The sequence below is a fragment of the Chiloscyllium plagiosum genome, chromosome 2 (genome assembly GCF_004010195.1).
Source record: "Chiloscyllium plagiosum isolate BGI_BamShark_2017 chromosome 2, ASM401019v2, whole genome shotgun sequence".
In the NCBI taxonomy this organism is placed as follows: Eukaryota; Metazoa; Chordata; class Chondrichthyes; order Orectolobiformes; family Hemiscylliidae; genus Chiloscyllium; species Chiloscyllium plagiosum.
Window position 1 is genome coordinate 146,588,067 of NC_057711.1, and position 25,598 is coordinate 146,613,664.

General features: G+C 39.8%; 1 protein-coding gene across 1 annotated transcript in view; it reads right to left on the reverse strand.

Moving 5' to 3' along the window:
* Positions 1–25,598, reverse strand: part of LOC122565174 — a 99,977-nt gene that overhangs the window by 19,056 nt on the left and 55,323 nt on the right. The window contains exons 12-15 of the mRNA XM_043720881.1: positions 24,132–24,868; positions 5,083–6,352; positions 2,371–2,471; positions 1,296–1,355 (exon numbers count right to left, since the gene is read on the reverse strand). Coding sequence (XP_043576816.1) covers positions 1,296–1,355; positions 2,371–2,471; positions 5,083–6,352; positions 24,132–24,868 — 2,168 coding nt within the window. The remainder of the gene's footprint in view (positions 1–1,295; positions 1,356–2,370; positions 2,472–5,082; positions 6,353–24,131; positions 24,869–25,598) is intronic.

Sequence of the window (25,598 nt, forward strand, 5' to 3'; positions counted from 1 at the left end):
ATATCCTCCGAAGAGGCAGGCATAGCTTGGGCCTATGCGGGTGCCCATGGCTACTCCTTTTGTTTGGAGGAAGTGGGAGGATTGGAAAGAGAAGTTGTTCAGGGTGAGGACCAATTCAGTCAATCGAAGGAGGGTGTCAGTGGAAGGGTACTGGTTGGTACAGCGGGAAAGGAAGAAGCAGAGGGCTTTGAGTCCTTCGTGATGGGGGATGGAGGTGCACAGGGACTGGATGTCCATGGTGGGGATAAGGCGTTGGGGACCGGGGAAGCCCTCCGCTTCTTCCTTTCCCGCCGTAACATCGCTCAAAAAAGTCTATGTAAAAGCATACTAAGTAACAGAAACATAACGGAAGGGCTGTACACATCATTAGACAATCCTTTACCAGAAATCTGAAGAGCTCCAAAATTTTTTCCTGAAGTTCTTTTCTCATTAACAAGTTTGCTTGACATGCGGTTAATGCAACTCCACACCCACTCAACCCACGTCACTCAGATGTGATGTAGCGGTGTGGCCCAGCACTGGCAGGTGCCAATTCTGTCTCAGTGCTCATAGTAATCACAGGTGGGTCTGCTGTTCAGGAATTTTCTTTTCAATTTTACTACAAAAATGTTATTTAATCCTTTATCTGAAAAATTCCGAAATCCAAAAGAAGCTGGTCCTGAGGGTTTCGATAAAGGATTGTCTACCTGTACTTTATTTACAGCATAAAGACTCAGACATCACAGTAGATCACGGTATTTGATCACGACTTATTAAGAGTGTCAGTTAAAACAAAGTTTGCTGTATTTGCTATGAAGGAAAGAAATTTACTTGAATGATACCTGGAGTGCAAATTTACAATATCAGGGAGATATTTTACACACTAGATAGTTGGCATTTAGATAATTGAGCAGGGATTTGATTTAAATTTTCAATACATTAACAGGAATGTCAGTGTAGAGAAATACTGGCTAGTGAGTTTAAGACTAAGGAACATAGCCTTTCATTAGTGCAGTTTGGAAACACTTTGGCCAAAGGGTGGTTCAAACTTTCAACTTTTTCTGATTTAGCCTCAATTACCATTTGCAATGTTAATTTTAATGTAGAGATTGAGTGAACTGTGTTACATAGAGGTACTTAAGGACGTGCAGTTATGTCAGAGATCAGTTAAGACCTAGAGTGGGGATGAACCAACAGCCTTCTAATTAAGAGACAAGAATGCTTACAATTAAGTCAAAATAATTATACTAACACCAGTGACTCAATGATATCTGCTTTACAATAGAATACAGGCTTTAAACCTATGATAAACTGACCATTTTCCTCAGTGGTGCTCTCTTTTGTATAACTGTCATCATCACTGGCATCACCAAAGTCTAAAAGAAAGAAAAGGATGAATGAAGAGCTTACAGAGAAACGTCCCTGTAATCTTTCTCCCTTTGAAACCAATTAACTTCTGATATCAACTGGATGCTACTCAACAGGGTTGACCAAATCCTCTATTGACAGTTTCATTCAGAACTAGAGGCCACAAGTAAGTAACTGAAGAGGTTTCTTCCTACCTTTCTGCTATTCATACAACCTAAGGTGTTTGGATCATGGTGGTAGTACTCTTATTACACCCAGTGAATGCATTTTATTTTGATAGGCAAATTGGATCTTTTGGCTTCAAGTACACTTGTACACAAGTGAACACAAGTTTAGAGAAGGAATCCAAAATATTTCTCAAGCAACTACTACAGATCTCCTTGTGCAGATCACACTTTTGAAAGCTACTTGTGCTTTTGAAGAGTATAACCATTACTTCCATCACTGGGAAAAATCAGTTTGATTCAACTTGTGAGCTGGAAAGGCATTGACTAACAGAACCACACCTAGCTGACATAAGCAATAGAGGACAACATGAAGGTGCAACAAAGTATTAGCCAAGAAACCTGGTAGTGACAAAGGAAAAAGGAAACTTTGGCACTAAGTTAAAAGTGCCAAGTAGAAGCAAGTTCTACAGACAGTGTTTAGATTTAGATATGAGGTAAGATAGTAGTAGAGATCATTACAACAACCTCTACTTCTCCAAATAATGAGGAAAAATAATCTGGACACAATTCTTGTTGGAAAAATAACTCGAGTGAAAATCAGATGAGGTCAAATTCAGGTTGAGCTATAACATACTTTTCCCTCTTTACTCAACAACCAATAAACATTGAAATAATCTACCAATACATAAATAATCAGCTTTTCGACAAGACAGCAGCAGGCAAGAGGAGCTAATGCTCATTTAAACAAAAATGTAACATAATGACTTAAATTACTTTGAAAGAATGTTTACATTCTTTGTGCTACTTCTAACATTTAAACCAACATATATTTTTCACAGAATATTTTTACTCCTACCCATTATTTCTCCATGTTCAAAATCTTCTTCATCACCTGGATCAAATGACTCCTCTTCATAATTCACACATGACCCTGGCCCACTCTTATTAAAAACAGGCCTAAAAATAAAAAGAATCCTTCAACTTGTTATTCTCAAATACTTAACTGAAAATAAGCAAATTGTCTTTCTGGTAAAACATTAAATAATGCATATATATAGTTTTAACTTCACCTGTTTGCCAGTGTTAAAACTCAAATCAGCCTACATGTAAGAATTCTTTTCTGAAACACCATCTAACAATGCACAGTCATCACCGATTTCCCATAAACACAAGTAATATACAAAAACATAAATGTAATTAGCACAAGATCCCCAAAACTTTTGCAGTACTATTTGTACTTTTATTAAAACAGTACAGCTATCTCATGTTTAAAACTGCTAATGTAATCCTGAAAAAAGTGTGCAAAACAAGACAGGCAAAAAAAAGTCATTTCTTCCATGAGAAAGCATTTAAGAGCATTCATGATAGAACATAGCACAGTACAGGCCCTTCGGACCTGATAGTGTGCCGACCTTTTATCCTACTCTAAGATCACACTAAACTATATACCCTTCGTTGTACTATCTTCCATGTGCCAATCCAAGAGACGCTTAAATGTCCCTAATGCATCTGATTTTACTACCACTGCTGGCGGTGCATTCCACGTACCCATCACGATCTGTGTAAAGAACCTACTTCTGACATCTCCCCTTAACCTTCTTCCTATTACCTTACAATTATGCCGCCTCCTGGTAGACTTTTTCACCATGGGAAGTCACCTCTAGCTATGCATACTATCTATGCCTCTCAACAGCTTGTACACATCTATCAAGTCACCTCCCATCCTTCTTCACTGCAATTAGAAAAGCCCTAGCTTCCTCAACCTTTCTTCATAAGATACACCCTCCAGTCCAGGCAGCATCCTTGCAAATCTCCTCTGCACTCTCTGATGCTTCCACATCTTTCCTACAATGAGACAACCAGAACTGAACACAATATTCCAAGTGTGGTCCAACCAAATGTCCCTGCTAATGGCAGCCAACACACCAGATACCTTCTTAACAACCATATCAACTTGAGTGGCAACTTTGAGGGATCTGTGGACATGGATCCCAAGATCTCTCTGTTCCTCCACATTGCCAAGAATCCTGCCTTTAACCCTGTATTCTGCATTCAAATTCGACTTGGCAAAGTGAATTACTTCACACTTTTCCATGGTGAACTCCATCTGCTACTTATCAGTCCAGTTCTGCATCCTGTCAATGTCTCGTTGCAACCTACCACACTATCCACAACTCCACCAACCTTCGTGTCATTGGCAAAATTACTAACCCACCCTTCCACTTTCTTGTCCAAGTCATTTATAAAAATCACAAAGAGGAGAGGTTTCAGAACCAATCCCAACCTACAACAGCCCTCCACACTATCCACAACTCCACCAACCTTCGTGTCATTGGCAAAATTACTAACCCGCCCTTCCACTTTCTTGTCCAAGTCATTTATAAAAATCACAAAGAGGAGAGGTTTCAGAACCAATCCCTGCAGAACACCACTGATTACTGAGCTCCAGGCTGAATATTTTCCATCTACCACCACTCTCTGTCTCCTATAAGCCAGCCAATTCTCTATCTGGATAGCCAGATTTCCCTGTATCCAATACCTCCTTACTTTCTGAATGAGCCTACTATGGGGAACCTTATTAAAGACCTTGCCATAATCAAAGTACAGAGGAATATCGATTATATGAACGAGATGGGCGGGCACTATTTTGCTCGGATAATTGATTATTCGGTTAATCGATTCAAATTGCCTTTCCTCTAGTGGCTCGGAGTTTTCTATAAAGTTTGCTCCCTGCTCAGACGAGGCAGCAGCACACTGCACGCAATCCCCCGCCCCCCCAGCTCCCATTAGTCCAAGACTGTTCTCGGCAGCATTGAGTGCAATTTTTATCACTGTAAACAAAAGACGCGATCAGTGTTGGAAACATGTCTTTGATGTAATGTTTCTGTCGGGACCTCACGATCTCCTTCAGATAATTCAATATTCGGATAATCGAGGTTCCACCTTCACCAACATGTTTTGTCACATCCTCAAAGAATTCAATAAGGCTTGAGGCGCATGACCTACCTTCACAAAGCAATGCTAACTATCTCTAATCAAACCATGGTTTTCCAAGTCATCATAAATCCTGTCTCTCATAATTCTTTTCAATACTTTGCCCACCACTGGCATAAGACTGACTGGTCTGTAATTCTCAGGATTATCCCTATTCCCTTTTTTGAACAAGGGAATAACATTGCCACCCTCCAATCATCTGGCACTACTCCAGTGGACAGTGAGAGCGCAAAGATCATCGCCAAAGGCGCAGCAATCTCTTCCCTCATCTCCTGGAGTAACCTTGGGTATCTGTATTATTTTACATTTAAAATTTATTAGGTGCTTTGAATATAAATGGATCAATACTAGCGAGTTGGTGGGGAAATACGGTATTATAAATTGCCATAATTTTTCTAACGAACTGGCGATATATATTGAAGCACTGAAGATTAATATTCACCAACTCACAAAATAGTTTTTTTTTAAATTCTGAGCAAAATGATAGATAATAACTTCAAGCAGAATAATTGAAAGCTACAATTAAAGCACATTCATTATAATATTCAAGAACTGAACATGTTTGCCTACTTACAAATTATTGTGAGGAAATCTTTGCCTTACAGTTCTTTTGTTTCGCACAGAAGTACAAGGTTCTGGTCTGTCATCTTCCTCACTCATATCTGCTGGTTGTTCAGAATGCTGAGGGGAAGCAGTTTTATCTTGGCACTTTGTTGAGCTATACTTTCTGGAACTCATTACAGCCTGGTGTGGAGTACCAGCAGATACCTGGGGCCTGGTTGCAAATTCATCAACAGGCTTGGTGACAGACCTTCTTGCGCTTGTTAGAACCTGGCTTTGGTTACCTGGAGACTTGCAATTGTCAAGGTGTCTTTGTGGAATCTTTTTGTCAATATAAGCTTCAGTAAAGGGTGCTACAGATTCTTGAGAGGATTTCTGTGATGATGGCTTTGATGATACAGGAGTACCGTTCTTAGTTTTCCTTGAAGTTGTACAAACATAGTCTGGTTTTCTAAGTGGACTACAGTCCTCCTCTCCCTCTTCAATTTCCTTTTCATTCTGCACATCAAAATCATGAATTTTTGATTTCCATGTAGATTTTCGTTTGTTCAGCAGATGCATGTCTAAGGGTTTTCCCTTTTTATCTTCTTCAACCTCAGAAAACAATCGTTTTTTTGGTACAGATGGCACAGAAGAATACTTTTGTTTTCTACTTTGCTTCTTAATTGGCATATTATCAGAACCATTGTCCTGCTGATTGGCTATGGGTTGGTACCCTGAGGGTTTTGACTGGTGATATGACGGCCCACTTGAATTATTAGATATTTCCTGCTGCCCTGTGCATTTTGACCAGTGATTTGGTGACCTAACTGAACTGTTGCCACATTTATTAGCTGCTCGTGTTTGAGCTGTGTGCTTTGAACGGCGATGTGGTGAACTGGCTGGAGAAACATCACATTCAGAAACATCTTCATTGACATTTTGCACCTCTGAATCGTGTATGATATTCTTCTTTGTTTGTGCACGTGAACATCTTATTTTCAAACCCATCTTCTTTTTCTTCTTCTTCATTTGTGATGTTAAAGGTTTTACCATCTGATCTTGTAAACTGCCATCTAAATCTGTCAAATAGTCTGCCTTCAATATGTTTTGTGGATGGTTTTCAGCATGCTGTACTATCCACCACTTTGGTGGTGGTCTGACAATCCTCTGGCTCCTGGTACATACATCCACAGGATTATCTTGTAGAAGATCCTCTTCAAATCCATGGCAAGGAAAACGTTTCTTATAGTAGTCAGGTTTCTTTGGCAGAGTTTCCTTTGCTGATATTTCTTTCTTTCTCACTGAAACAGAAAGACAACATTCAAAGAGAAGTTGAAAATATGTTTTCTTTTAAAACAGTGTCTTTTGTTTTTTGAGATGCAGTCACTATTGTAATATAGTAACACAGTAAATATTGTAACACATTCTTCTATCCATTGACTCCATCTGTACTTCCCACTGCCTTGGGAAACTAACAAAATCAAAGACTCTTCCTACCCTGGTTAAATTCTCTTCCACCCTCTTCCATCAGGCAGATTCAAGAACAGCTCATTCCCATTGTTTTGAATTGACCTCTCGTATATTAAAGTTGATCTTTCTCTGCACCTCTTCTGCAGCTGTAACACTAGATTTCTGCATTCGTTGTTTACAAGCTTTTCATTGTACAATAGAACTCCCGTATCCACGGATTTGGTTCCCGCTGTTTACTACGGCCTGAAAATTTTACATGGAACATTCCAGAAATAAGGACTGGGGGCTGCCAGGGAGGTAAATTTCCCATTTAAATGATAGGGTTCGCTACTATCTGTGGTTTCAGGCATCCACGGTTGGTCTTCAAACGTATTACCCATGGATACGGGGGACGACGACACCTGTATCTCGCTACACTTGACAATAATAAATCAAATCAAATCAGTATCCAATTTATTCACTTCAGTTCCCACAGACAGCAATAACATAATGACCAGATAATTTATTTGAGTGACGGCTGCAGAAAAATATTGCCCCCAAAACACTAGGTTCCTTTTCTGGCTCAAATAGTGTCATGGATCTTCTACATTCACCTGAACAGGTAGATAGAATCTCATCTGAAAGACAGCACCTTAGGCAACTGCAGCAGTTCTGCAGGATTGCACAACAATGCCACACCAAGATTATTCACCCAAGTCTCTGGAATAAGGAGATCAGCCTGATCCACCATTCACAGACCACAGCTGATCTATATGTTTATCCAACCAACCAACATTATATACTTTTATATCCTTATGAAGCAAAAGTCAATCTCAGATTCAAAGTCAGTGTTGAGTTTGAATTGTGTTTTTAGTTTAGAATTTCTAGCAGCCTTTATATGAATAAGTGACTTCCAATTTCTCTCATGAATGGCCTGCCTCAGATTTTAAAGATTATGTCTCATCCTATACTCAACCTCCAATAGAACAGGTTTCTCTCCATTCAAACAAATTCCAACAAACTGTCAAATCACCACTGACAATTATTAAATACTACCAGTAAATAATTTTGTATCTTGTATAATTCCTCTACAAATTAATAGAATGTCCTGGTAACATCTTAGTAACTTTGTGCTGCATTTCTTCCAACACCAGCACTGCAATTTTAAAATGCCATATTCAGAACAGTACACAGCTCAGCTGGCCTAGCTAGGCCTTATATCATTGTATAACTTCCTCCCTTTACCTTAAAGCTTGAATTCAAGGCCACCTGACCTGAATCAGAAGTTCTGCAGTGCAAAGAGAAAATTATCAATTAAAACGGAAATGGTGTTAAACAGGCCACATCTGCAAAAGCCTAAAACTAAAAATGCACTAAAATCACCGGCAATTCCAAGCAAATTGGCTTAATTTACAGTGAAAAACATTGATAAGGACAGCAAACAAGATCAGTGTCTTTTAGCTGCCTATGTTTTGCAAAATTACCAAACATGCGTGCCTGTTCAAATGCTTTCTCTGGACATAAACTCATCAGGTACTAAATCATAAGACATAGGAGTAGAATCAGGCCTTTCAGTCCAACGGGTCTGCTCCACCATTCAATCATGGCTGATATGTTTCTCAACCCCATTCTATTTCGTTGTCTCATTACCCTTGATCCCCACACTGAGAACTTATCTATCTCTGTCGCAAATACACTCAATGACTAAGCCTCCACAGCATCCTGCGACAATGAGTTCCATAGATTCACTACCCTTTGGCTGAAAAATACCTCATCTCAGTTCAAAAAATTGCCCCTTTACTATGAAGCTGTGCCTTCAGGTTTTAGTCTCTCCTACTAGTGGAAACATCTTATTCATGTCCATTCTATCCAGGTCACTCCGTATTCTGTAAGTTTCAATCAGATCTGCCCTCATCATCTTAAACTCCGTCAAATTCAGATTCAGTGTCCTCAACCATTCCTCATATAACATCCCCGATTGTACCCCCTCCAACACCAGCACATCCTTGCTTAGATATGGGGACCAAAACCGCTCACAATATTCCAAAGGTGGTCTAACCAGTCTTGTACAGCTTCAGCAGTACTTTTCTGCTCTTCTATTCTCGTCCTCTCAAAATGAATCTTTACATTGCATTTGCCTTGTTATCCTTAAAAGAATCCTGAACTAGGACTCCCAAGTCCCTTTGTGCTTCAGGTTTAGAATCATAGAATTCCTACAGTGTGGAAGTAGGCCCCATTGAGACCATACAACCCTCCAAAGAGCATACCACCAGACCCAATCCCCTACCCATTTCCCATGATTAATCCACTTAGTCTGCACATCTCTGGGCACTATGGGCAATTTAACATTGCCAATCCACACAGCTTGCACATCTTCAGACTGTGGAAGGAAACTGGAGCTGTGAGATTGCAATGCTAATCAATGAGCCTTTGTGCTCCCCACCCCCAACCAAGCTTTTTTTTGGAGACTTTCTCTGTTTAGGAGATAGTCTATGCCTCTATTCTTCCTAACAAAGTGGTAGAATGTCACTCTTTGCCACATCATATTCCACCAGCCACTTCTTTGCCCACTCTCCAAGCCTGCCCAAATCCTTCAGCAGCTTCTCCATTACCTGTCCTTCCAATTATCTTTGCGTCATCTGCAAACTTAACAACAATGTCCTCAGTTCCTTCATCTAGTGGTGTCAACAGTGCTATACAAGATGGGTGATCTACATATATATATGAAGATAATTGATTTTAAGAGTTTGGAGCTCAAATTAGTGCCATGTGGGTTTTGGTCTGTGTCTATGACAAAGTTTAACAATAAATTTGTCAATATTTCTAAATCTGTTTTTTTTTAAACCAGTTAGAGTGTGGACTGCCTGGAGCAGTAATTAAACTTGTCTACATTTATGAGTGGACAGATGAAACATTGAACAGTATGAGCATGTTTTCAGTTAAAAGATTCAGAAACTGATTTATCTTTGCTTAGGGAAAACATAATAGCCTGGAAACCGTTTTGTTTCAGTTTTAAAAAACTCCTAGTTGAAGTTATACATACGAACAGTCGCTCCTAGGAAAAAGTAGTTAGTTCAGGGACGTTAGAAAACAGTTTATCTCAGTGTAAGTGTTTTAGTTTGTAAGTTCCAATCCAGGTGTGCTTAGCCAAAATCCTGGAGGGGTATTTTAAGCTGAGAAAGTCTAAACAGAATTGTGAAACTAATCAAGGGAGAGATGATCAAATTCTTAAGACTCAGAATAGAAACAAACAGTTAAATTAAACTTATACATGAGAGAGAGAAGTACACTTTCTCTGCTGTTTTGAGCACTGTTAACATGATGCTGCTGGGATAGAAGCTATTGCATTTTACTGGATGTTGAGAAATCTTTCACTTTGTGTTATTATAACTAGCTTTTTTGCTGTTCGCAGAATAAACCTCTGCTTTATCATTAAAACCAGATAGGCAGCATTGTGTGCTTGTGTTTCAGTGCAAAACTAGTTCATTAAGTTAAAAACAAGACCATCAAGCACGCTTCAGTCTGGGATGTGGCTTGTTCAGTAATAAAATCAGCTGGGATTTTAACAATTGCCATCAATCATCCAGAGTTTGAATCCACTAAATTTAAGAGGGCTGTATCTATCTTTTTAAAGAAATGAGTACATAGTGGTTCTGGACATAAAACAATTTTTTTTGTGAAGTTCACTGCATGGAATTTGAAGATGGCTTTGAATTTTGTTCAGTGTTTTTTTTGGAAGTGGAGGATATAACAGCAGACTATTTGAAATTGTCATCTTAAAATAAGAGCAGATAAATTTAAGTTATGTTGTGCATCTTTGAAATCCTCTCCCCAAGTAGACGCTTGGTCATTCAGCATGTTTAATATACAGATTGACAGATTTCACAATAGTAATCTTAAAAGGATGCGGCAACAGTGAAGGGAAAAAAACCATTGAAGTGTATGATCAGCTATGGCGGGCCAAGCTCAACAAGATCTTGCAACAATGAAATCTGAAATTGGAAATGTCACAGGGGTATTAGCTGAAATACTGTTAAAATTTAGTGCAGCACAGTAACTCAATGGTTAGCACTGCTGCCTCACCGCACCAGGGACCTGGGTTCAGTTCCAGACTGGTTTCCTCCCGCAGTCCAAAGATGTGCAGGTTAGGTGAATTGGCCATGCTAAATTGCACATAATGTCACAGCGATGTGTAGGTTAGGTGCATTAGTTAGGGGTAAATGTAGAATAAGAGGAAGGGGTCTGGGTTGGTTACTCTGCGGAGTGTCAGAGCGGACTTATTGGGCCAAATGGCTTGTTTGCACAATTTGATGATTTCTATATAAAGAAATTTTAGTCAGATGTTGGAAACTCGTAAGGAACAAAGAGAGGAGGCCGAAAAATAGTCTGTTATTGTCAAGAATTCCCAATTTGATCTGTTCTTGAAGGCTGTATTTATATGGCTGGCTCAGCTTGGCTTCTGGTCAACGGCAATCCTGGGAAGTTCATGGTAGGAACTGCTTAGCAGCACAAGAGTAGGAGCAGGCCATTCAGCCTCCTAAGTTAGCCCACCATAGCCAATCATACACTTCCATGTCTTTTTCTCCACATTATTGCCATATCCTTTCAAGAGCCATATTATGAAATCTGTCCTGTATGTTAAACATGCTGATTGACTGAGCTTCTACTTGAGGAGAGGATTCCAAAGATGCACAACATTCTGAATAAACAATCCTTTGCCTTATTGCGTCTGGTGGTTTAGACTACCTGCATTTACCCTTTATATCCCTGTAAATGTTTTGCAGAACTCAATCAGATCACCGCTCATTCTTTGAATCTTGCGAGAATACAGCCCCTATTTCCCCAATCGCTCTTCTTTGCTCTATATCATCATCTCAGTAATTAGGCTGGTGAACCTTCACTGGACACTCTCTGTGGCAAGGTTAAGGGAACCAAACAAATGAACACAGTGCTTCTAATGTGGTCCAATCCAAGATTCTATATAATTGAAGCATGACTTTGCTACTCCTGTACCTCAATTCTCTTGCAGTAATGGCTGTCATTCCACAAACATTTCTCACTGCTTGCTGCGTCTATATATTATCTTCAGTGATTTATTGTTGAGGACATCCAGATGCCCCACATTTTTCCACTTCATACTGTATCTGTCCATTCAGGAAATCGCTAAATCATCTTGAAGTTACTTTACATTTTAAACACAGCTCATATCCCCATCTACCTTTGTGTCGTCTGAGCTTACATATGATCCCCAAATCCAAATCATTGATATGTCTTGTGGGCATTTGGAAGGCGGGCATTTTCTGTAACTCACTAGTCACAGGTTTACCAATGCAAGAAAGGGCTTTTTATTCCACGAACAGTCTGTGGTTAATCTTAAATCTATTCTAGTACATTACCTCCTAACCCATGTGCTTTAATTTTACTGAATAGGGCACAAGTTCCTGAGAGGGACAAAAGTTTTCTAGAAAACCAGGCATATTATGTTGACAGACCAATTCTGTCAGTAACAGCCATGAAAAAAAACTCCAACAGGGTTTCGAACATAATTTTCCTGCTCCTCGGATGCTGCCTGACCTGCTGTGCTTTTCCAGTACCACACTCTTGACTCTAATCTCCAGCATCTGCAGTACTCACTTTCGCCTTTCTAACATGATTGTCCATTCACAAGTCCAAGCTATAGAGTCATAGAGCTGTACAGCATGGAAGAAGACCCTCCGATCCAATTCATCCATGCCAACCAGATATGCTAAATTAATCCAGTCCCATTTACCAACATTTGACCCAAATCCATCTAAACCCTTCCTATTCAGTTACCCATCCAGATACCTTGTAAATGTTGTACTTATATCAGTCTCCACCACTTCCCCTGATAGCTCAATTCTATACGCGCATCATGCTCTAAATGAAAAAGCTGCTCCTTAGGTCCCTTTTAAATCTTGCCCCTCTCACTTTAATTCTACGCCCTCTAGTTTTGGACTCCCCCACCCCAGAGACAAAACCTTGGCTATTCACCCTAACTATGCACCTGATGATTTTATAAACCTTAATCAGATCACCCCTCCGCTTCCAACACACCAAGGAAAATATCCCCAGCTTACTCAGCCTCTCCCTATAGCTCAAATCCTCCAAGCCTGGCAACATCCTTGCTCATCTTTTCTGAACACTTTCAAGTTTCACAACATTCTTCAAATAGGAAGGAGACCAGAACTGAAAGCAGCATTCCAAAAGTGGCCAAAGCAATGTTCTGTACTGCCACAACATGACTACTCAATGCACAGACCAATAAAGGCAAGCATACCAACTGCTTTCTACAATATCCCTATTTACCTGGGACTCAATTTTCAAGGGACTATGAATCTGCGCTCAAAGGTCTCTTTATACAACCTAACTTGTGTCTCTGGTGCAAATGTTTGAACCTGACCTTTGTGACTCAGAGGCAGGTATACTATCACCATGCCACAAAATATATAGTACTCTGATCATTCCAACTGAATTTTTAACAACTTTTAAGGAAAGAAGGTGTCGCTGGCTAGGCAGCATTTATTGCCCATCCCTAATTGCCCAGATGCAGTTTAGAGTCAACCACATTGCTGTGGGTCTGGAGTCACATGTTGGCCAGACCAGTTAGAATAGCAGTTTCTTTCCCTCGAGGACATTAGCGAACCAATGGATTCAAGGTCATCATTACACTGTTTATTCCAGATAGTTGTGCGAGGATCTGCGGCATTTCCGTGTACATGTTGCAAACATACCATGCAACAGAAAATTAATAAAACACACTAAACTAGAAAGTTGACGGCATTCGATGGCCAGCATTAAAAAAACTAACCCGAACACGTGGCCTTCATTGTACTGACTGGATAAATGCTGTTGGTTGCCTTTTTTGTCCCATCTGCTCCAAAGGTGGTAATAACATCTCTCAATAGGGTGATTTTTAAAAAGTAAAATCAAAATAAAAATGCTACTATTAACCAAAATCCTATGACTTTGTTGCAAACTAAATCACACTTCAAAGTTTGATTATTAATTTTTAAAACAAAATCCTACTATCCTACTTGCTATTGCACGGCGAGCGGGAAAACCAGCACCAACTGAGGCATACACTTGCAATCTGCCATGCACCTTGTAGTTCACGATGTTTAAATACATTTCTAATTAGCAAACGCCGACAAAACACACTCCCTCCTCCAAAGGATTGCTAAGAATCATCATAAATATATGAAGGATCTTAAAAAGCTGGTCTCACCGTTACAGTTTCACGATCACATTTTACTTGCATAATGCCTGTTGAGAATGCAGAAAAGAGAAAGAAGCTACAAGCCACGAGGAAAAAAAAGTTAACGGTCCATTACCAATTCGACAAAATGCTGCATGTCTGACCCCATGAAGCATATTTGAAACAGAGAAAGGCCGACCTTGCAGAAGCCAGACTGATCGCCAATGGCTTGGTAAGTGACCTTCTGCAGTTTCTGGTGCGGCATATATCTTGGTCCCATAAGTGTCATATATTCCATTCACCTGAAATAACGGTCTCGGACGTGTGCTCATACACGTCAGGAGGTCGTTTGAAAAGAAACTAGCCGCAACTTGGCTTACATAGGCTTGCACTTACCAGACATTGAAATGGGCTAGTTACTGCAGAGAGAGAAACTTTCTCTTTTAAAAAAAACCTAACAATTGCAATCCCAAACTGCAAAGAATGTTCACTCTGATTGACAGCCCGCCCATGTACTGTTTACTGGCACGTGTACTTTTCATCACATGGGTTGCGGATTGATACTTTTGAAATAAATTTGCAATAGAAACAGGGCTTTTTTCTGGAACATTTATTGCGACTTGGTAACGTTTTCATTCACTTAAAACTGTTATTTGGATAAACAGACATGCAATGCATTTTTATGATTATTAATATGCAGTGTCAAGGTAGAAATGTCTTTCTCCTCGCAAATACTTTAGAATTACCAAAATGCCTTTGCACATCACTTTGAAGTTATCTATTTGCATAGTTTATTTTTCCGAAGGAAAGAAGAATTTCCAATTTCTACTGTTTATTGTGAAATTTTCAACTTCAGTAAATCCCTGATCATTGTTTTGGGCATGGTCACCTAGGGGTTTGTAAAATTATAGTCCTGGTTATTTTCGCTAATCGAACAGCCGTTATTCCAGCGTAGATAGCAGCTGTGCATGCGCACCCTACAATGTGTAATTACTATCGTAGCCTATTCCAAAGGAAATATCACAATTTTTCACTGGGCAATGTCTTTACGCCTAGAATCCTCAAAGATTCTGGAGACTTGTTTTTTTTTGGGGGGGGGGGGGGGAAACGAACGAAATTAGAAAGTACTCAGAAAACGTTAGACACCGTATTTCATAGTCTAACTCCTAAGCATTTAACAGACCCAATGCTTAACTCATAAATCCATAACTAAACCCCACGAGGACTCTGCCCCCACAGCTCTCTGGAAGGAAGTTTCAAAGAGTCTCAACCCTCAGAAGAAAATTTTCCTCATCTCAATCTTAATCTGGCTCCCCTTAATTCTGAAACCATGCTCTCTGGTCTTAAGACTCCCTCATGAGGGGAAACATCCTCTCACCATTGACTGTCAAACTCCTTCAGAAATCCTGTGTTTCAATGAGATCACCTCTCACTCTTCTAAACTCAAATGAATAGTGTCTCACCTGTTTAGCCTTTGTCCTTAAGACAATCCATCAACACCAGCATTTGTCTACTGAACCTTCTCTTCACCAGCACCTTGTACAGTTCCAGCAAGACCTCTCCCATGAAATAAAGGCTAACATTCCATTAGTCTCTCTGATTACCAGCTGCACCTGTCTGCTAGCTTTCTGTGCTTTATGCCCAAGAACTCCTAGTATTAGTTTACCTCCATTTAAATTATATTCTGTTCTCTTGTCTTACTTTCCAAAGTGAACAAATTCACTTTTTCCCATACTATACTCCATCTGCCAATTTATTGCCCAATTATCAATACTTCTCTAAACTGTTTGCATTCTTCTCACAACACGCCTTTCCACCTTTTCATGTCATCTGCAAATTTGGCTACAGTACATTCACTTCCTTCTTCCAAATTACTAATGTATATACTTTAAACAATTGTGGATCCCTGTTGACCACGGGGGGGGGGGGGGGTCACCAGCCTGAAAAAGAAACTCTTATCCTCACTCATTGTTTACTGCCCATTAGTCAATTCTCTATCCCTGCCAATATACTGCCTCCAACACTGTGAGCTCTTAACTTAGAATTTGACCTTTTGTGAGGTACCTTGTCGAATGCCTTCTGGAAGTCCAAATACCAACGCATCTACTGATTCCACTCAATCCACTCCAGTTGAGACTTCAAGAAAACTCTAATAAGATAGTCAGACATGCGTTCCCTCTCACAAAGCCATGCTGAATCTGCTTGACTGAGTTATGATTTTCCAAAATGCTTATTTCTTCTTTAATAACTGAATCCAATACTTTTCCAATAGATGCCAGGCTAGTCGGACTACAGCTGCCCACTTTTTGTCACCTTTTTGGAATAGGGGTGTTACATTAGCAGTCCAATCCTGTTACTTCACCATAATCCCAGAATTATTGGAAAATTACAAGCAATGCATCCACGATCTGAAGCTACTTCCTTTAGGATCCTAGGATCCAAGAAGTCAGTGCATAAGAACTTATCTCCCTTTAGCCCCATTAGTTTATCTAATACTACTTCTTGAGTGATGGAGATGGTATAACTCCTCCCCCATATACTTTAGTATTAATGGAATGTTTGAAGTATCTTCCACCGAAAAAATGAAAGATATGCTTTACTCCTCTGCCATTTCCTTGTTCCCCATAATTGTCATTCCAGATTCATTTTCCAAGAGCTCTGTTCACTTTGACCCCTCTCTTCGTTTTACACTCATTTCTTCTATAGCGCGATAGTCATGCTTCTCTGCAACCTCCCACTATACAAGAATCACGCAATAAAATAACACTTGAAGTATTGGTGATGCTGTCACACTATAGACATGTTTTGAGAATTCACGCTTTAGAAACAGCATCCCCTATTCGTCAATGCATTATAGCGAATTCACATTGACGAAATACGTGTCATAGCAGAACGACCTGTATATATTTTAAAGAGTTCTTATTGTCAGTTTTTATATTCCTTGCCAATTCACCCTCAAGGTTAATTTTCTTAGCCTTTGTGGTTGTTTTAGTCCTGTGATTCCAATCTGCTAAATTCTGATTTTATCCCAATCTTCAGGGCGATCACTTACTCTAACATCAATTCACCTAATTAGTAAGTCTGAAGTAGATGATATTGAGACAATGATAGCAGTTATCATAGAAACAGGAAATATTCAGTTCATTTATCTGGCAGCAACTCGTGAGAAACTAATATTTGTCAGCATGTAAAATCCCATTTCTTCAAAGTTTGGGGTATTTAATATATGCATCAGATACTAGTCAGATCTTAACTTCGGTTTGAAAACCTGGACCTCTGGTAATATTGCAATGCAGAATTAAACTAGCTCCACTCAAATGTACAATCCTCTGGAATAAGACGCAAAAGTGCTACAACTAGGCAAAAATGACAATAGTTGCATATCCTACAATTTGTTTTGCCTGCCAATTAAACCCATACCATTCAATATATTTAAATAGATTATTGAATTCTGAAATAAAAGCAAAATACTGCGGCTGTAAACAAACAGAATGCTAGAGAAACTCAGCAGGTTTGGCAACATCTGTGTGTGGCAATTACAGACATTTGGCTCAAAAAAGTGCAGGGCTGGATATGAAATAATCCTAATTCAGGCAAGATAGAAAGTAAAGAAAAAGGCTGACAGCTTGTCCAAGGAGAATATTATAGATTCTGTTCTTTAATTTCTCCAGAACTATCTGATTTTAGCTAAGAAACAATAGAAGTACTATGGCAGTGCCAAGTGTATTCAAAAAGGTCATAAACAATGGGAAAGATATAAAAGAACTAATCTGAAAAACTACAAAAACAATAGCGTAATTATCATCAGGAATTCGAAATATCCCTTTGTAGATTGGGTGAGTAATGACATGAGAAACAGAGGAGGAAAAGTGTGTCATGCTTAATTGCCCTGAAACTGAGGGCCACCCATTTCAGAAGACATTAAGAGCGAATAACATTGCTATGGACTTGAAGTCACATATCGGCCAACCCAGAAAAGATTTCTCCCAAGCAAGGACATTAGGGAACCAAACAGGATTGTTCAAACAGTTGTTGATATTTACCATGGATACCATAATGAACACTTGCTTAAATTTCATCAATTACCATAGCATTTGAATCCATGTACCCAGAGCATCAGCCTGAATATTTGGATTACTAGCCTAGTGATATTATCACGATATCACTATGTCTTCCCAGTGACACCCACATTCCACAACAGGATAAAAAAAAACATAGCTCTCTGAATGATGAAAGTGTATGAAGTAGTAGAAAATGATACATATCAAGGATGTCAGATTGAAGAAGCAAATAAGAACCAGGCACAACACAAAGTTCAGATAGTTAGTTAAAACAAAATGAAAGCAAAAGGCAGAGTATGAAACTCCTAAAAGGAAAAGTAGAAGTCTTCAACAGCCATGTAAATAGTAAAAGGAGGAGCAGGGCCACAACTGGGCCATAAAGAGAATTTACACATGGAGGCTAAGGCACTGAATTAGTACTTTACATCTGCCTTTACCAAGAATGGAGGTGCTGTCAAAATCAGTGAAAGGTTGAGGCACTCTGTGTGTTAAAATTTGTAAAGGAAATATTAAAAGGGGAGAAAATTATGGAGTTCTCAGCCAGAAACTTCCAAAACCCCTGAGATACATATCTTAGGGGCAGTATGGTGGCTCAGTGGTTAGCTCTACTGCTTCACAGCGCCAGGGATCCACTTTCGATCCCAGCTTCGGGCGACGGTCAGTGCAGAGTTTGCACATTCTCCCAGTGTCTGCCTGGGTTTTCTCCAGGTGCTCCGCTTTCCTCCCATAGTCCGAAGATGTGCAGGTTAGGGTGAATTGGCTATGCAAAATTGCCCATAGTGTTCAGGGATGTGTAGGTTAGGTGCATTAGTCAGGGGAAATGTAGGGGAATGGGTCAGAGTGGGATGTTCTTCGAAGGGTCAGTGTTGGACTTGTTGGGCCGAATGGCCTGTTTCCACACTGGAGGGATTCTATGATTCTGTAATTCTCCACGTGTTTGCATAGGTTTCCTCCACATTACTTTGCACAGTCCAATGACATGCTGATTAGGTGGACTGGCTATGCTAAATTGCCCAGTGCCCAAGGATGTGCAGGCTAAGTGGATTTGTTATGGGGAGTGTGGGGTTACGTGGATAGGAAGAGTATAGGAGGGATACTCTTTGGAGGGTCAGTGTGGATCCGATGGGACAAACAGCCTGTTTCCATGCTGTAGGGAATCTATGATTCTATGATACATGGATGGTACCAGAGAGCTAAAGAATTGAGAATATTATAGCCTTATTCAAAAAATGATACAGGAATAAATCCAGCAACCAGAGGCCAGGCATTTTATCCTTGATGGTATTGAAAACTTTTAGAGACAATAATATGGGGCATAGTTAACAGTCACTTGCAAAACTGTGTAATAATTAAGGAAAGCCAAAATCATGTTTAGCTAATATAATCAAGACTCTAAATGAGACACCAAAGAAGGTTGATGATGGTAATCATGTTGAAATGGTATAAATGTGATTTAAAAAGGATTCTGATACAAGGCATGTAGCATGCTTGTCAGCAGTGGTGAGGCCCATAGACCAAAAGAGACAGCGCCAGTATAATTTTGGCTGAGTAACAGGAAATAAAGTGATGAAAATTGTGTGAGGATAACTTCATTCCCTATCTATATTAACAACCTTGATTTGGGTGCCCAGGTCACAATTTCAAAATATGCAGATAACACAACACATGGAAGTTTGAACTGTAACGAGGATACTGGCAGATGGAATGAGTGGAAATGTAGGTTAAATTTAATATACAGATATTTGAAGTGATAAGTTTCCAATAGAAGAATGAGGAAGAGTGAATTTTTCAAAACTTCACTCACAGGATGTGGACATACAGGCTGGGCGAGCACTCATTACCAATGCTTAGTTGCTTTTAAGGAGATGGCTGTGAATTGTCATCTTAAATCACTGAAGTCTATTTCCAGTAGGCAGATTGACATTAGGAAGGGAATTCAAAGATTATGACCTATTGACATTGAAGGAAATGGGATTAGTGCAGTTTGTTGGTTGGCGTTGACACTGTGGTCAAAAGGGAATCATTTTCTATGCTGTGAGACTCTCTGAATTGGAATTTAGTTCTAAATCGCCATGGTGAGTTACTTGTAGGGGAATTGGTAGGTGGTGGTGCTCCCATATATCTGTTGGCCTTGTCCTTCTAGACGGTAGTTCATAAATTTGGAAAGTGTTCTTTCAGGAGCCTTGTGAGTTTCTGCAGTGCATCTCGTACACACTGCCACTACCGAGTGGTGGTGGCAGAGATAGTAAATGTTTACTGATGTGGTTTGAATCAAGCAGATGCCTTTGTACAGCCAAGAGGGGAGCATTCATCACAGTCCTGATGTGTACCTTGTAAATGGGAGGCAGGAGGCTTTGGAAAGTCAGGAGGATAGTTACTTGCTGCAAGATTCCTACCCTCTGACCTGCTTTTGCAGCCACCACATATATATTTTGGCTAGTCCAATTCAGTTTCTGATCAACAAGAACACTCAGGATGTTGATCACAGGGAATCCTTTGATGGTGGTGATATTGAATGTCAAAGAGTGTTAGTTAGATTCTCTCTTGTTGAAGATGGTCATTGCTCGGTACTTGTGTGATACGAATATTACTTGCCACATTTAGGCCCAAGCCTGGATATTACTCAGATCTTGCTGCATTTGACCATGGACAACTTCAGTATCTGAACATTGTGCAATCATCAGCAAACATCCCCACCTTCTGACCTTATGATAGAAGGAAGGTCATTGATGAAGCTGCTGAATATGGTTGGGCCAAGTATATTACCCTCAGAAACTCCTGCAGGGATAATTTGAGATGACTAATCTCTGTATCTCCATAATCATCTTTCTTTTGGCCAGGTTTGACCCCACCAGTGGAGATTTTCCCCGAATTCCCACTGAATCTGATTTTGCTAAAATTCCTTGATGCCCCAATCAATCAAATGCGACCTTGATGTCAAGGGTAGTCATTCTCACCTCATTTCTGGCATTCCATGTTTGGAACAAAGCTGTAATTGAGATCAAGAGCTGAGTGGCCTTGGCGCAACCTAAACTAAGGTCCAGAAGAAGGTTATTGCTGTTGACCTGGTACATGATGGCACTGTTGATGACACCATTGTTTTATTGATGACTGAGAGTAGATTGATGGGGTGGTATTTGGCTGGGTTGAATTGGTCCTGCTTGTTGTGTACTAGGACATGCCTTGGGCAATTTCCCACATGGTCAGGAATATTGGGTACAGTGCAAAGGCTGCACAAGCAGAGGGGCTATGTTTCCAAAAATCAATTAAGGTGGCAAAACAGGTTGAGAAAGCAGTTTTTAAGGCATATGGGAATCCTGGCTTTATCTCAAACTTCTCCAAATAAAGCACCTTTTACTTTTTGCCCCGGATCATGCACTTAGTAATTCTTAGTATTGCAGGATGTAGTTACACCAGATTAGAAATTACTCAAATAATCCCTACAGTGTAGAAACAGGCCATTTGGCCCAACAAGTCCACTCCGACCCTCCGAAGAGTATCCCAACCAGGCTTATTCGCCTATCCCTATTATCTATACTTCCCCTGTCTAATGCACCTAATCGACACATCCCTGAACACAATGGGCAATTTAGCATGGCCAATTCACCTAACCTGCACATCTTTGAACCGAGGGGAGAAACCAGGCACCCAGAGACACACAGTCACAGGGAGAATGTGCAAACTTCACACAGACAACTTCCTGAGGCTGGAATCAAACCCAGGATCCTAGCACTGTAAGACAGCAATACTAACCACTGAGCCAGCATGCCAATTATTGTTAACATTGAGGCAGTGAATGACAGCATTTTTATCTTCAACCTTCAAAATCTAGCTGCAAAGTTTCTTCTGGAATTTTATTTTGATCATTTGAACTTCAAATTTTGGCTCTTGTTTTAAAAATCACTCCAGCTTCTCTTCAGCCTATACTTACCCATTTACTTGACTGTAGTAGTGTTCCCTCAAAGAAGATTTGCAGTAGCACTGTCAAAATTTCCAATGGACATTCAAAGTTTTAATACAGGCATGATTGTGTAACAAAACTGGCTTGGTTGCAATCCAAACAATGTACCAGCGATATTGTTCCAATAACAGCAGTGGTTGAGGTGGAAAAGATGTGCATTGTCTTAGCATGCTTGCCTTCATTGCTCAGACGTGTGTGTGTTGGAATTGAGGTTGTATAGGATATTGGTGAGGCCTCCTCTGCAGTTCTGATTGTCCAGTTATACGAAGGATATCACTAAACTGGAAAGGGTTCAGAAAAGATTTACCAGGATGTTGCTGGGGATGGAGGGTTTGAATTATAAAAATAGGCTGAATAGGCTGGTACTTTTTTTTCACTGGAGTGTAGGAGGTTGAGGGTTGACAGTGTAGCGGTTTATAAAATCATGAGGGGCATAGATAAGATGAATGGCAAGGTCTTTTCCCTAGAGTGGGGGATTTCAAAACTCAGGGCATGTTTTTAAGGTGAGAGGAAAAAGATTTAAAAGAGAAATGAAGGGCAATTTTTTGAGACAAAGAGGGTTTCATGTGGAATGAACTACCAGAGGAAATGGTGGATGCAGGTACAATCATAAAATTTAAAAGACATGTGGATGAGTACATGAAGAGGTAATGCTTGGAAGGACATGGGCCAAACACAGACAAGTGGGACTAGTTTAGTTTGGGAACATGGTGTGTGTGGACTAGTTGGACTGAAGGGTCTGTTTCCATACTGTATGACTCTAAGAGTGATGGCCCTTGACAGCAGACAACATTTGATCAACTTTGGCAATTAGCAGTGGGAATCAGGCGGAAAAGCTCTCCAATGGTTGGAATCAAATCTGGAACAAAGGAAAGTGGGTGCGACTACTGGAGGCAAACCATCTCAGCCCTAAGTAATCACTGCAGGAGTACTTCTGGTTAGCATCCTGTGCCCAGACACCTTCAGCTGCTTCAATGACTCTCCCGCCATAAAGGTTAATAGTGGGAATGAAGCTCAACACCATTCAAGACAAGGCAGGACAGTTATTTGACACCTATTCACCGCCTTTAGCATTCATCTATCCACTAATGACATGCTGTATATCTATTGTGTACCATTTAGAAGATGCACTGCAGTTATTTGCCACCCTTTTTCAAATTACATAAAAAAAGACAAAGGCAGCAGTTTCATTTTAACATCAGTATCTGCAAATATCTTGGCAATATATCACCATTGTTTTATCAATAGTGGGCGGCACGGTGGCACAGTGGTTAGCACTGCTGCCTCACAGCGCCAGATACCCGGGTTCAATTCCCGCCTCAGGCAACTGACTGTGTGGAGTTTGCATGTTCTCCCCGTGTCTGCGTGGGTTTCCTCCGGGTGCTCCGGTTTCCTCCCACAGTCCAAAGATGTGCAGGGTCAGGTGAATTGGCCATACTAAATTGCCCATAGTGTTAGGTAAGGGGTAAATGTAGGGGTATGGGTGGGTTTCGCTTCGGCGGGTCGGTGTGGACTTGTCGGGCCGAAGGGCCTGTTTCCACACTGTAATCGAATCTAATCTGTCAAAGTCCTGGAACTCCCTCCCTAAAAGGCTGTGGGTGTGTTTCACCTTAAGGACAGGATTGCAGAAGTTCAAAAAGGTGATTCTGCACTACCTTTTAATTGCAATAAATTTTGGGCTTACCAGCAATATTCAGGTCCCATGAATGAATAGTAAAAGAAAGTGTATAGAGGTAAAATAACAATTTGAGATTAAGTAGACCAACTGTGCTGAAATGTAGCAAAAAAAATATACCAAATGTTATATCTCCTTCCACAGAAACCCAATTGGCTGTCCTTCACGAGCTAAACATTGCAAAAATAATTTGCATCTTTAACGAAAACAACACCCGAATATATGGAATAGACATACAGTATACATTTATTGGGCTAGGAAGGGCTTATCTTGATTCAAACATATCTTGAATATACAAATTCTTCCCAAAAACATGCACATGCAAGATCCATTCTCCAATTATAGATTTTAGCAACAACGCTTCCAACCATTTTTTTCACAAACTAATTGTATCTCCACAAGAGTTGCACATAATTCCAGCACTACCCACACGAAGAAGCACAATTTGACTATGGTCTGAAATGTAGGAGACACAATTAGTCTCTTTCTTATACTGCACTTAATGCTTGCTAACTATTTCAAATTCTGAATAGCCATTTAATTGCTACCTACAAGCAATTCACGTACCTAACAGGAAACCTACTGATATTATCTCTGGTAACTGAAATCTCAACAGTTAACTATTAGATCATAACATTCATTAAGTTTTATTTATACAAATTAATAGGTGATCCATATCATTACGGGAAAGACAAACAGAAAAACGAAAAAAAATTACCTGCTTGTTTTCGTCCCTGTCTTCTCTTCGTTTTCTTTCGGCTTTGAATTTGCCGGTTCGCAATTAAAGTTGGCTCTGATTTTTTTTCGTTATGGAACCCAGGCAAATTTACTGTGTTCCCAGACTCCACAAGTTTCTCAGGAGTCATATCTCGCTCGGTGAAAAGGGCTTTATCATTTCTGTTTTCATTATCCTTAGCATACAAATCTTGTAATTCCTCTTGCAATTCAACTCGGTCAGACTTGCCGACAGATTTTTTTCTTGATCCCCCCTGTTTTTTCCTTTGTTTTTTTAGTTTGGGAGATGACAAGGGTTCAGTGTGTGATAAGGATACATTTTCTATTTCTTGTTTCTCTCTCTCTGAATTAAAAACAGTTTTATTATTTCTTAATTGACGTGTAGCTCTTTTTCCAGATCCTTTTGGTTGATTTTGATTTTTTGATTGTTTATTTTCATCTTTAAATTGTTTTTCAACATTTTTCTTTTTCAATTGAATGGCTATTTTTCTTTTCAGTTCGGTCTTCTGCAATTTCTGTTTCTTTTTTGTTTTATTTGCAGGCAAGGCAGACTTCTTCTCCTGTTCAGCTGGCTCCTGGTTTATAGCTTTTTTCGGTATTGTAATCCATGATTCAATGCAGAAGCTCTCCTCCTCTTCCAATTCAAACTCAAATTCACGGATACATGCTGTATCTGTGTGATTATCTTTCTTTGGTTGTGGTAATTCAGAAACAGCTGGCCTGTGAAGAATATATTTTTGAAAAATTATCAATTTCTACTCTAGTGTAAGGAATATTGTTTGGCATAATGACATAAACACGTGTATAACATAATCACGTGTATAACATAATCATGTGTATAACAGTGGTCAGTAATATTAACAATATGATAAATGCTCTGTTACCATTTTCAAATGACTGAGGAAGGATATTTTTATATTGGGTATTTTTATATTAGGTATTTAAAAGTGTCTATTGCCAACCTTCTTAATTTGTTACATTCACCCCAGCCAATTGGGACAGTCAGAAAAGTTGTGATGATTGCTTCAGGTCAACCATCTCACCTGCAGTACATCTGCCACAGGTGTTCCTCAGGGTGATGCCCTAGGCTAACCATTCCTTGCTGCTTCATCAATAATCTTTCCTCCATCATAAATGCAGAAGTGAGAATGCACTGAAGATTGTTGTGTTCAATGACTCTTGAAATACTGAAGCACTCTGGATTTCATACACAGTAAGATATGGACAATATTCAGGTTTCAGCTGGTAAGGAGCAAGTAACATGCGTATCACACGTGCCAGGAAATGACTGTCACCAACAAAAGGGAATTTAATCATCTCCTCTCCATATTCAACTGCATGACCATCCCCACTATCAAGATGCTGAGGCTTACTATTAACCAGAAACCTAACTGGATAAGCCACAGAAATTACAAAAAGTTGCATCTATAGGTGAAGGTTGGATTGCTGA